This window comes from Neodiprion pinetum, chromosome 1 (genome assembly GCF_021155775.2).
Source record: "Neodiprion pinetum isolate iyNeoPine1 chromosome 1, iyNeoPine1.2, whole genome shotgun sequence".
Classification (NCBI taxonomy): Eukaryota; Metazoa; Arthropoda; class Insecta; order Hymenoptera; family Diprionidae; genus Neodiprion; species Neodiprion pinetum.
In genome coordinates this window covers 12,765,909-12,779,142 of record NC_060232.1, presented here as the reverse complement: position 1 = coordinate 12,779,142, position 13,234 = coordinate 12,765,909, and the positions used below count along the sequence as shown (strand labels likewise).

At 37.7% G+C, this 13,234-nt stretch overlaps 1 protein-coding gene across 3 annotated transcripts in view; it reads left to right on the top strand.

Moving 5' to 3' along the window:
- Positions 1-12,856, top strand: part of ldd (lipid droplet defective) — a 58,786-nt gene extending 45,930 nt beyond the window's left edge. The window contains exons 35-51 of one of the 3 annotated variants that reach the window (XR_006884281.2): positions 1,329-1,472; positions 1,894-2,086; positions 2,165-2,362; positions 2,442-2,981; positions 3,070-3,248; positions 3,709-3,976; positions 4,059-4,158; positions 4,327-4,469; positions 5,670-5,879; positions 6,332-6,512; positions 7,170-7,282; positions 7,370-8,195; positions 8,289-8,437; positions 8,582-8,764; positions 9,507-9,750; positions 10,009-10,158; positions 12,283-12,423. Coding sequence is in view for 2 of the 3 variants with exons in the window: in XM_046635215.2 (XP_046491171.1) it covers positions 1,329-1,472; positions 1,894-2,086; positions 2,165-2,362; positions 2,442-2,981; positions 3,070-3,248; positions 3,709-3,976; positions 4,059-4,158; positions 4,327-4,469; positions 5,670-5,879; positions 6,332-6,512; positions 7,170-7,282; positions 7,370-8,195; positions 8,289-8,437; positions 8,582-8,764; positions 9,507-9,750; positions 12,283-12,429 (3,818 nt within the window). In the remaining variant the exon portion in view is untranslated. Of the gene's footprint in view, positions 1-1,328; positions 1,473-1,893; positions 2,087-2,164; positions 2,363-2,441; positions 2,982-3,069; positions 3,249-3,708; positions 3,977-4,058; positions 4,159-4,326; positions 4,470-5,669; positions 5,880-6,331; positions 6,513-7,169; positions 7,283-7,369; positions 8,196-8,288; positions 8,438-8,581; positions 8,765-9,506; positions 9,751-10,008; positions 10,159-12,282 lie in introns of all 3 variants that reach the window. The other 2 variants (XM_046635215.2, XM_046635228.2) reach the window with 2 other exon arrangements.
- The last annotated feature ends 378 nt before the right edge of the window (positions 12,857-13,234 follow it).

Here is a 13,234-nt window from a genome sequence, read left to right as displayed (position 1 = left end):
TTGATCAGAAATGGTTACAGCTTATGGAAGACGGTCTCATCAGCAATGAAACTTCGCTATCTCGTTCTTAATTATTTACTTACTCAATAGTTGCGCCGACTTCTGGCCATACCTAAGACCACTTAAATTGAAATATGCCCTATAAAAGACCTACTCTCGCCAATTACACTGGGAGTACAACGCGCATGATTTTGAGCATTGTATGCTGCAAACAAAAATCAGGGATGCCTATAAGTGTATAATATATAATGTATATTTAGTCAAGTATCAGGAGCTTACGTCCCATGCACTCATACTCGAAAGTATCCAATATTGGATTTTCTATTTCTGTAAATATATCATACATGTAATCTACCTATATTCTATTGTTTTGAATAATCACCCTTGGTCTATGGACGATTATGACATGCTTTCTCATGTGGTTGGTCTTTTGGTGAATGGCATAACGAGTTGGATAGTTAGCCTTGTAATTAAAAAGGGGATAGCAAAACGAGCGTTTTTAATATTATCATATGAGAAATTATTTCAAATTATTTGTACAGTTAAAATATTTGTGCACTATCTTCTATTTTTGTGATTCAATAATTCACGTGAGTTTAACTTAACAAGGTAATATTCCATTAAATTTGGTTGACTTGATTCGAGAAAAAATGGTTTGGGGTTATTCAAAAAATGCGTTTTTTTTTTTTTGTAGATTTTGGAAATTATATACAGATTTCAAAAGCAAATGAAGGAATAAAATATGTATTCTATTGCATAAAATACATATTTGGTTTCTTTTGCATATAAATCGTTTACAACTATCTGAGGTACGTCTGTGGCCTTGTTCGTGTATTAACGAGGTTCTAATCACAAATTCGGAAAACAAATTTAATTGAAAATCATCACGACTTCTTCCACGTACCTAAATTTTACGAATATCTGGAAAGTAGCCGCAAACACTTGTCACCATCAATATCAAATATTTTCACTCGTTCATTCAAGACTGTTCGATATAAACCGACAATTCAATTGCCGCCTTATTGCCTTGTCGTGATATTTAACAAGCGTCCAACTAACAATAAAATCTTGCAACACAGCACCCCACATTACGCTGCTGTTCGGTCGCCTAGTTCACAGCTGAGCGTTAAAACAAGCAAAAAATTACCAAAAGCGCTATTTTGGGAGATGCGAATGAGGACTGGTCTTCGATAATTTCAACCTGTTAGTACGATAGCAAAGAAGGAACTCACATTGAGTGTAATATATATCAGTCACTTCAATCATGTCTGCTATTTTAATGCTTCAGAAGGCAGATATTTCGAATGAACCAATATCGAATATTTCAGGTAGAGGGTTTTATGGATTGAGATCCATTAGCTTATGGTGGGCTGACACCCGTTCGTTCTATGGGCGACCCAGCTACCTCGCCTTCGAGAACCAGGTGTATTTCACTAACGATGCTGTTGAACTATCCGCAAGCACACATGAAGGTATCCTTCTGTAATGCACGCGGCACGCTGCATGGCTTCTCACCTTCATTTCACTTGAGTTTTGTGTCACATTGATTACGGTGATTCGTCAGAAAGAAAGAAATTTTCATTTTTCGTGACTGCAGCTTCACGCTTTTACCATGATTCATTATATGTCTACTAATTTACGTCTCATACAATTCATACATATTCAGAAATTTTTATTTTAAATGTTTCATGTTTATACCTTTACTGTACCGTCACGATGTCGTCGAGGTCAATTTTGCTTACATACTAACATAATCTGGCTAACTTTCTACATTTACGCTATGAAGTTTGTATTAAAAAGAATGTGTAATCCATGCATGAAAATGCATCACAAGTACTTTAATTACAATTCTTGTTCATCCATAATTTGTACTTTTTTATCGTGACATGGCAGATGTCGGAGGTGACACCAGCAGCTTACATGAAAACGACGAGAAGCAAACCGGAGTTCGTTTCGATGAGGTGCGAAAGGTTTACCAAACGGAAAGTGGAGAATGTGTTGCAGTGGACGATTTTTCCATAAAATTAATGGAGGGAGAAGTAACGACTCTTCTCGGAAGAAATGGCGCTGGGAAAACTACTGTGATGTGGGTCTGCTTAGAATTATTGAATATCTGTTAGGCTATGAAGCTTAAATAACATATTTATGCGCTTTGAATTTTTAGTAAAATGCTCACTGGCATGGAAGCACCAACCAGTGGACAGATCTGGCTGCCCAATAGCAGCTCTAATAAACCTAACATAGGAGTTTGTCCCCAGAACAATGTTCTTATTGGATGTCTTACTGCTCGTGAGCACATGATATTTTACGCAAGATTAAAGAATAATGAAGTTGGATATGATATGGATAGAGACATTGATACGTGCGTATATTATGTGGAACCGCTTCAAAATACTTAGCGTATATTGTTTCGATTGACTTATCTATCTGTATCTTGATAGGATGTTGACTTCGATGGAATTGAATGGGCAAGAGGACGAGCTCGTTTACAGACTTTCCGGAGGCACACAGCGTCGCCTATGTGTTTGTTTAGCGTTTCTCGGTTCACCGACATTGGTTATTCTTGATGAACCCGGTGCTGGAGTGGATCCAGCAGCTCGTCGGAGAATCTGGCGTTTAATCGACAAACACCGTATTGGAAGAACCGTTTTGCTGTCTACTCATCACATGGACGAAGCTGACATGCTGAGCGATACCGTAGTCATAATGCACAAAGGAAAAATTCTCTGCAGTGGATCACCGTTGTCATTGAAATCGAGTTATGGACATGGTTATAAAATTACCGTATGTTTTCCGTTGCAAGACTCTAGGACTAGAACTATAAAGGAGAGAAGAGATGATTCGCAAATGGTATCAGAACATTTGGAAACCTTGATGACCGTTCTAGAAGAAGTAGTTCCCAATACATTGCTCAAAGGTGTGAGTAATTCAGAAGTAAATATAATTATACCCTTCCAAAGAGCAAACGGAATCGCAAATGAGTAAGTAACATGAATATCGTACAACCTATCCAATAACAGAGTTATTACGTACCCTCGTTTGCTGATACAATATGTGAATATTTGTCAGTATGGTGGAAGTTATGAAAATTCTTGAAGATAATCAACACATAGCGGGGTTCTCTCACTTTAATGTAGAGTGTGATACACTTGAAAGAATTTTTCTGGATATGTGCACCCATGCGGACAGCGGGCAGATGTACCCAAAGCCCACAAGTTTGGAAAGCTTGAATAGTATTAGCAGCATTGGTAAGAGAATCATTGATCAACTTTGAACTTTGAATTTTAAGTGATTGTAGTAAATAGTATACTTTCCAAATGAATTCTACTCTTATATCTTCTCAGAACACATGTTGAACGTGAAAGTAGCTACTACGAAATTGCTATTTTCAAATTTCCATGATATACTTGAATTGCCTTGTTGAACTAAGGTCGTATCACTTGAGATGTTGGAGACTTGATTCCTGCACGCCGTTAGATCTGTAGTGGTAGACTACAATATATTAGAACCGTACAAGAGTAGATATTCATTACAGGATTACGTTCGTAATTTGTTTCAACATTTAGCGGCCGATATCTAGTGGATAGTTCCTTCCAGAAAAATAAGACTCGGGCTACGTTTTCAACTTACTCGGAAGTACAAAATTCTAGTCTGTTGGTGGTTTTTTACGAAAAAGTACACTAAAACTTTATTGTTTGACTGCTGCAGGACTTGCTAATCCTCCTGACGACGTTGACTTGATTGATCATGAACCCAAGATGCCGCAATCCGTGATACGACAAGGTAAAGCTCTGTTGAAAAAGAGATGGTGGCATTTTTCACGTGATTGGTGTGCACTTCTTGCGGCACTAGTTTTGCCAACCTTATTCGTCGCAGTCGCAATGGGCTTTTCTTTGATCCGACCGCCTTCCGACAATCAACCACCTCTATCTTTGACCCCTGAACTATACAACGCTCATCCATTACGTTTTTACAGGTTTGCAAAATACTTTGAGCCCGCCCTGATCGCATGATCGCCCATCTATTGTACATATACTTTTATGAAACCGAAATTTCAGCATTGATAATACCAGCGATAAATTCCATGGAAGTATTTCGCTGCAACTGCACAACCGTTTTGGGGACGACTATGCAGGAGCTTGGCAAACTTCACCGAATGTATGAATATTTTTATTTATGTTAGATATATGTATACATACATACATACATACGAACAGAAATAATTTTGGATGTATAATATTCAATTTAAAATGTAACAGCATGCGTTCCAAGCTTCAACTCATCTCTTATAAAACTACCTATCAATCTTAATAACACTTACAACAGGACAAGCAAACCTGCAAATGCCTCGACGGTGATCAAGTTTGTTACGGACTTCCACCTCCATATGAAGGTTTAATCGAGACTTTTCCGGGTCGTCCAACACTTGACTGGATCGTATCAACGCAGCAGCAATATATTGAGAGAAGGTAAGAAAATACTTTATAGAATTTTTAGGCTCTGATAATTCAAGTGTTACAGATATTACTGAAGAGTTGCTTACGTACGTTCATAATCGTAGTCAATGTGTAGCTGATGAAATCGTCTTTGATGTCATCGTAAGAGTTTTTTCGTAATATAAGTTGAAGATACGAGTAGGAAAAAGGAAACACGTTTGACTTCACGCATTACGTTGTAACAACGAAAGAAATGCTGGGATGCAGATGGGACATTTATTTATAGCCTCAATAGAAACGAAACGTCTTATTTCGTCAAATGCTGTCAATATTATAGAAAAGTTAAGGAGATGTATTAATAACAGAGTGTGAAAAATTTAAGAAATAAAACGCAGCGAAGTGTCAAGAACTAATCTACAAATATAGATACACTTCAAACTCAGCTTCGCTATCGCGAAAAAGCTGAAAATAATTCTTTTCTTGTTATTAATGATTTGCATGCGTAGCTAGTTTCGTTATTTGATCTTTTAGATGTCTTGGCATGTTGAAAATTTTTAAAAATCCATATGTTTATAAATTTTTAAATGTGTAATTTTTTTTAAACCATGTGCCTTTCTACGAGGGAGGGGGGAAGGGGGATCTGGAAAATATCCGTGATAGACGACACGGGGGAAGGGGGTTCCAAAATTTCCAAAGTAGAGCTATGTAGTTTATGGACAACCTCTTAAGTCTGAGATTTATCTTGATACATCTCTCAAACAGCATCCGTACATCAAGCGTAACACTAATTTCCCTACAGTTATAGCCTGCCTTTGTAAGGATCAGATAATTTTATGAAAAAAATTACATGAACTGTGAATCACATTCTGATTATAATGATATAAGTTTTATGAACTAATCATAATGATTTATTCGAAAATATACGACCGGCAAAATGTGTATTTATTCCTGAATTAGCTATAATTCTTTAAGTGCAACTGGTACTATATTCAAATTTCATTTCAAGCGCAAAAGCTGCAGTGAACCAGTCACATTATGCTTGATTCAGGCATACCTATTGCTACGTGCATATCATAGAAATTGTTCTCATAGCTATTAATATAAATTATTTCGAAATTTTCGAAAATATGAATCCAAAAAGGGCCAACGTCATTGAAATGTTTCATAATGTACTTTCATCTATTCTCAAAATTTCAGGCAATCAATAATATTTCTGATGTTGATTTCCTTCAGGTATGGCGGATGGTCCTTATCGCACATGGAGCCGGAGAATAAGACAGGGCTATTCGTGGTTTGGTACAACAATAAGGGACACCATTCATTGCCGGCTTACATCAACGCTCTCAACGAGGCAATCTTTAAAGCAAATGGAGCGTCAGGTCATCTGACCACAATAAATCATCCGATCAAGTTATCCAGAGATCAACTTAACCGTACCAGCTTGTGAGTAAGATGCAGCGTATATATTTTGAAGAACAATAGCGTATAGTCAAAGGCCACTATCAAAAAAATAGGGGGTTGTACACAATATTGAGTACCCGAAGTGAAAGATTTTTCGTATTGATGAACTGAGAGTATACATTTAGAGTGGCCGTTATTTTGCATTGGAAATAATTTTTTCGTTTTCGTAAAACTCGTCACTGTACTACACTCTATCTCCTTTTATTTTGGTATGATAAAATTTCTTCGTAACCTCTGTTGTGAAAAGTGGAAAAACAATTGAAAAAAAGTCAAATCTGCGAAGCAAACGACGCTTAGATTGTAATATTTTCCTATAAATTTGAGTTGATTTCGTTTGTCATTAAAGCACTAAATAACTGCCACGAATATGTAGATCTAAATGATTAATCTTGATGATAGATCCAGTTTTCTTAATAAGTTAAAATGTTTTGCAGACTTCAACACGTGGCTGATGTCGGTGTGGCCCTTGTATTGCTAGTGGCTTTTAGCCTCGTTGGTGCTCAGGGTGCAAAGGAACTAGTTCGGGAAAGACTCTCTGAAGAAAAACGAATTTTCTACCTAGCCGGAGTTCGACCATTAACTTATTGGACCACTGCGCTGATTTGGGACATTCTGGTACATCATTTTGTTCTTTGTTCTTAGAGAGATATACATTTTTAAGAGACCGTAGTCCTTGTGGAAAATGACCTCGGAATGCTCAAATCTATTTGTTCGCATCGGCGAAAGTATTTTCTGACATATTAACAGGACAAGGACAACTTTCTTCCGAAACTCTGAAAAAATATATTTACATTGCGTCATTTCTTCTGTCCATTATTTTTCACACTTGTTTTTCTGAATCAAAGATACTGGCCATTCATCTTGGAGCATAAACAAAATATAACGGTCTTTACTGACTGAAGGTAAGTATTAGTTATAGGCGCTAATCAAACTCCTTGCCAATATGGGTCATCGCATCATTATTGGATCGACGCAATTATTTCAAAATTAATACCGAATTCAACGCAGTTGCCAATGAGTTGCAGTTGTTATGACGCATCCATACATGATTATAAACTATACCAGAGCCTGCGAAATTGGGCACCTGTTGAAATTGTACCTGAAAAAAGTCAACTTGATTAATAATGTATCAAAAGAGAGTCACAACTCACCTGTTGTTTATTCGATATTTGTTTAAATATTGAGATACTGTTGAAAAATTTATCACTGATTCATAATACCATCAAATGGAAATTTGGAAATACGTAAAATAGAAGACTTAATTTGTTACAGGTGTTTGCAGTATCAATTCTCCTAGCGGTGATAGTCTTCGAGATATTTGGACTTCCTGCTTACGTAGCCAGAGATAACCTTTCATCAGTTTGTGTTATTTTGTTTCTTTACGCGTAAGTTTCACAGAATATTGGGGAGATGGAAGTGTTTGAATGTTTCTCAAATAGATTATATCAATGTACATGTTATGATTTTTGTAGGTGGGCAGTGATTCCATTCACGCATTTGGCGGAAAAAATTTTCGATGATGCCAGTCTCTCAAACATGGTTCTTTTCTGCCTGAACACTTTTATCGGAGTCTCATCGCTGGCAACGATTCTAATAATCGACATTCTTGGAAAAACTAAAACCGCTGAAGACTTTAGAAACTTCCTTCATCAACTACTACTAATTTTTCCCCAGTACGCTCTTGGAGATGGTCTTGTACAAATGTCAAAAAACGACATTACTGCTAGTCTTTTGGAAAGATTTCACATGAATACCTACAAGTCGCCACTGAGCTGGGAACTTCTAGGTCCGCACTGCCTTTATCTGTTCGCGGTAGGAGCGATTCTCTTCGTGATTAACTTGGTTGTTGAATGTCGCACGCTACCAGATATTTTTAAGCAAAAAGTCGTGTATCGAAACAGTGAAGAGGACGAAGATGTAGCCAGGGAGCGGATCAGAGTCGAAAAAGGTCTCTGTAATGACGTATTGAAGACAATTAATCTTCGTAAGGAGTACAAAAGTGTTGCTGGAAAGAATGTTGCCGTCCAGGATCTCAGCTTTGGAATCCAGGCAGGAGAGTGCTTCGGTCTTTTTGGCGTTAACGGAGCTGGAAAAAGTACAACCTTCAAGATGTTGACGACAGAGATTATACCTACGGCTGGTGAGGTTGTTATAAATGATAAAGAGGTTGGGTCTGGTCCACTGTGCTCTGGAGACTTGGGATACTGTCCTCAGAGCAACGCTCTGGACCCCTTCCTTACGCCACATCAATCTTTGACTATCCATGGTGAAATCTGTGGCCTCAGAAATGTTCCGAGGGTAAGAGTCAAATGGTTCTTAAAGCTGTAAGAAACTTTGGTAAGTGGAATTTCGCATCAATTTCTATTAACTCCGCCTCTTAATTTTTATCAGGCCGTTGAACTCTCTATGAAGCGTTTCGATCTTATCAAATATGCTCACCAAAGAGTAGCGAACCTTAGTGGTGGAAATAAGAGAAAACTATGTGCGGCCATTAGCACTATGGCACCGACACAAGTCGTTCTAATGGATGAGGCAACTAGGTAACCGTTTTTTTTTTATATTCCTATCCTTCTTCATTCAGCATTGTCCACTATTGTTGATTTCAGCTCTCTAATTTTATTATCAAAATGTATGAAAGTTATTTTAACTGCTTTTCTGTAATGGTTATTTCACGTTCACTATAGTGGCATGGATCCAGCAGCAAAATACCTGGTTGCTAGGGCAGTGAAGTCTATCCTCAAAAATCAAGGTAGTGTGCTAATAACGTCTCATAGCGTAGCTGAATGTGAAGATCTTTGCACCCGCGTCGGCGTTTTGGCCAAAGCAGGCCTAAAATGTATTGGATCGCCGCAATACCTTAAACACAAGTAAGAATTGAGCTTCCTAATTAAAAGATTCGTTATTCACGAATAAATTTTTTTTATAACGTATGCTCTCATGGGCTCAGTAATAACAGTTATGGTTATGATAAAACTGTTTCAAGACGAGCAGATTTCCTAAGTCAATTCTGAGTGGTACCTTGATAAAAAAATAATTTGTATTTGTCTAATTCGAATGGTATTAATATTACCGATTGTATTAGCGTCTCGCTATGGAGTGAGACTAAATAGAACGGGGTGACTTGGGTTCAAATGCCCGGCGCGTCGAGGAGAACCTGAGTAGTAACAGACAAAAATTGTAAGACTGGTCATGTAGTTTAAATGCCGGATCAGCGAGCTGAGGTTTGAATTCGGTCCGACTAAATTTGGGCAAGGTTTTTTGCAATTTTTCTTGCCCCCTTAACATTTTAGGATGACTTCCGACGTATAATGACAGTTGCTAACGCATTCCTCCCTCGCCCACACAAACTAATTGCTTATCGGGACGTACTCGAAAGGATATGGCGTGTTTTGTTGTGATTATAATTATTATTATTATTGAAGAATCAGGTATTAATCGTTACCATTAGATCAATGAAGACATGAAAACATCAAGCAAATCTGTCGTAAATCTGTAGTAAAGACAACTTGACGAAATCTGAGACTCTGCTCTAATTCGGATGTACGAATTGTGATTTTTATAGATCCTGATAAAATTATGCAATTGAATCATTTTATCTATAATTTATAGGTATGGAGAAGGCTACATCGTGTCCTTGCGGTTCAAAAGCCCCACTTGTTTAACAGATCTATTGAAAGCGATAGCCACGCACCTTCCAGGAACTAGTATTGCTTCCAGACAGGCTCTCGCTGCTCGATTTTTGGTACCACGTAATCATGACATGAAGCTGAGCACAGTCTTCGCAAAGGTCAAAGATTTGGCACGTGAATTGAATGATGCGGACTATACGCTTACTCAGAGTTCACTAGATCAGGTAACTGCTATTTAATAATCGTATGTACGTCCACTTTTGGTAGGTCTAAAAAATGTAAAGCTTAACGATAACAGGTGTAATGAATTTCTTCGAATACCATTGGGATGAAAATCATAAGAACAATCTACTAATTTTCTGAAAATGTCAGATTTTACGAAAACTTTGTCAGATCAAATCCATCATACGTAGGATGAAGTGATATTTCTCGTAATATTCGTATGATACCAGTCATATAACCTATATAACGTATGATACCAGTCACACCAAGCTTAAATAAGGGGGTCACAATCGACTTTACTTGGGTGTTCGTCATTCCGTCTTTGCCGACGAAGTCAATGGTGGATGTCAACTTATTGAAGAGAGGGAAAGATGTTTACAAGAGTCGGGAACCATTCTATTACCCCAATGGTGATTAAATGCCCTCCTCGTCTCTAACCCCCTACCAAACTCCTTTTCCTCGGCCTATCTGCTTTGTGCGCGAGAACAGGAACGACATACAAACTATAGCGTTGACCCAGACTATGTACTTGTTTTATGTCTTTTAAGCTGAAATTTTTTTCGAAGTCTTTACTACCATGATCGATAAATTGATGGAAGGATTTTCTAATACGGCAATTTTCAAACGATAATTAAAATTTCACGGAAGTCCCCCCTGAAGAAAATTTCTTTTAGGCGAAGCAGAAAAGCGTTATAATGCTGTCTCCGTGAAACTATTTTGAGACATGAAGTATGTATCTGAAAGATGTCTTAAAAACTTCTAACAAAGAAGCTACTCTAGGTAAATCTCTCTATGCAGTGGACGCTAGATATATAGCCCTGCCGCGGGGCCCAAGGAGAGGAAAATTCTCCGAAACGGCTAGTTGCTAATCGCTCCCACTGCTGGCGTCGAAAGCGCGAGCCGTGCGCGGTGGAGGGTGACAGCCAGCGCAGTGGGAGATGGGTGAGCTGAGGTGGGGGATGGCCATTTATCTAGTGCCTACTGTATTATGTTGCGAGTGAAACTGGCGAGTCACCCTTTGGCATGCCTTACTTTGGAGGGAGGTTTCAGTCCCTTAAAGCTTAATGGCTGCTAGAAAAAATACGTGTCATTTAGTTTTTAGTCTACTATAACATATTACAAAAGAAATCAAATCGGAGATATCGACCTGGGATACGTTCCTTGTAAGACCGGTCTTTTTTGATAACCTTTCTCATCGTCAAATAGATATTCATCTAGAAAAGGGCTAGTAAATCGCAGTATGCACACGTAGAAACCTAGCGAAGCGGTCTGAGCACGTCATTCGTAGACAATATTTTTCAGTTTGTTTCATTCTGATCTACGAACGAGAAAATTAACAAGTGTGATTGCGAAGTATCTTTTCCGTTGAACAGTTCATTATAAATGAACACTAAACGGTGTTCCGCACACTGTCATATTTCATCGCTGTATACGTCACTTTTATTAATTCATGTGATTCCATCTGTAACTTCTTTCAATTGAGAATTAGCTATTTTCGTTTTGCGCAAATTTCCTGGCCTACATCGATACCACGTAATGCTATGGTATACATACAAACCTAAGCCATAATATTACAGTCTAGCGAGCTGTGTTTGGAAATTCTTATAACAAGAGATAATTGTCTTTTTGTAACACATGCATGAGAAGTTCGACCTCGCGCAAAGTACGCGCGACGCGCTCGATTCCTCTGTACTTCGAAAACGGTTAGCTGATATTTATTCATCAATGAACATTAGATAATGAACATTACCTAATAGTTTTCGACATCATCTAATAGTTTTATGACAGCCTAACGGCTTGGCAATTGTCGGGGAATCGGCCACCTCGCCCGCCCTTTTGGGTACGTGGGGTTGAACTTCCAGTTACAGGTGCTACAAAACATAGAATACGATAGGCGTGCATGTGACCTTTGCACTCGTTTTTTGTCACTCTCGCTTCGCTCGGCCGATTAACTACACTCATGTAAGAATCACATACTTCGTGCACTTGTATAGCAACATGCTATTAACCTTTAGAGGGCCGGACGGTTCCTTTTGAAGCCAGCCGGTATCTCGAAAACTGCACTGGATGTGTTAACTATTTATACATATACATAAATCATACCTTTAAAAAGTATTGAATTTCGAAGGGAAAATACCAGCCCTCTAAAGGTTAAAATATCATACAAATGACATCTCAGAGACGTCCCAAAATAATGAAGGATTTCTTCAAAATGTCTATTTGTTTACAACTAAAAAATGTCAGGAAATGTAGCACTTATCATCTTTCCGACATCGTTCAGACATCACTTATTGTGAGCTGTCGCTTATGAGAAACTGGAACACATCTTTCTGGATGGGATTGTAGGGTGTCTTAGAAATATATTTTAGGCAGTAGGTGTGTTATCTGGGGTTATCTACCGCGAAGCTTCAAGCTCTCCGTAAGACCAAGCTGTTTATTTGTATAAATAAGTTTGTATGATCTTGGAAGATAATACAGTTGACACTAACATCTACATCATTTTTCTAGAAACAAATTCTGAAACTTTTTTACAGGTTTTGGTGAACTTGTCAGAAGAATCGGATGACGAAAGAAATTTTGAACATGGAAGTTCAAGTGACTCGCAATTGTATTTAAATCTTGGCGCCATTCATATGAATACTATGCGGCGTGAACGATTTACCCCATTACCTATTAGTTGATCATAAGTTTATGCATACAATATCTACAGCTAATGTTTCGTATGTAAGATTTCAGGTGAAACTCCATACTGAGTATAATGTGTTTTATACAGCACTTACAATTGGTATACATACACCATTCGCATTCATTAGAGTGGGTTCTGTATCAATGGTAGGGCAATCTAGAACGCTCAACTTAACGCACAGAGCCAATGAATAGCTCAAAAGACTCGCTTCGCAGAATCCTTATGGTATATGCATACAGATATATAAATGTTTTTATTCTAAATGGAAATTCAATTATTCTATTCGCTATATGTACTTATGACGTAAAATTGTTTGTATTATTTGCTCAAGGCCTGTTGAATTTAATCAAAGAGGCTGTTTCAGATGTTTGTCATTTTTATATTGCAACCAAATATTTCTGAAATAAAATTTTTCCTTATAATTCATGCGTTATTTATCATTTTCTTGCCTGCAAATATGTAGGATTTGTGGAGATATGATGACACACGGGTCAAGATAATACGTATATTAAATCATGTTCGGTTGTACATCAACTAAGGTATGGTGTAATATCGGGCAAAATACATCAAAAGGAAAAAAATGTCTTATCGTTAACAAATCGTAACTTACACGCCTCCATAATTGATTATCTTTGAGCAGTTTACTGTCGAAAGCTCAAAACTGAAAAACGAAGCTGATGTCTCACAAATATGCGTATACTTCAAGGACAATTTTTCGTTTTCCACAATCAGCCTGAAAATGAAACTTCGTCGTTACTTTTCCACGTCTGGCAATTTCAGTTTTGATTGTACATTTAAAT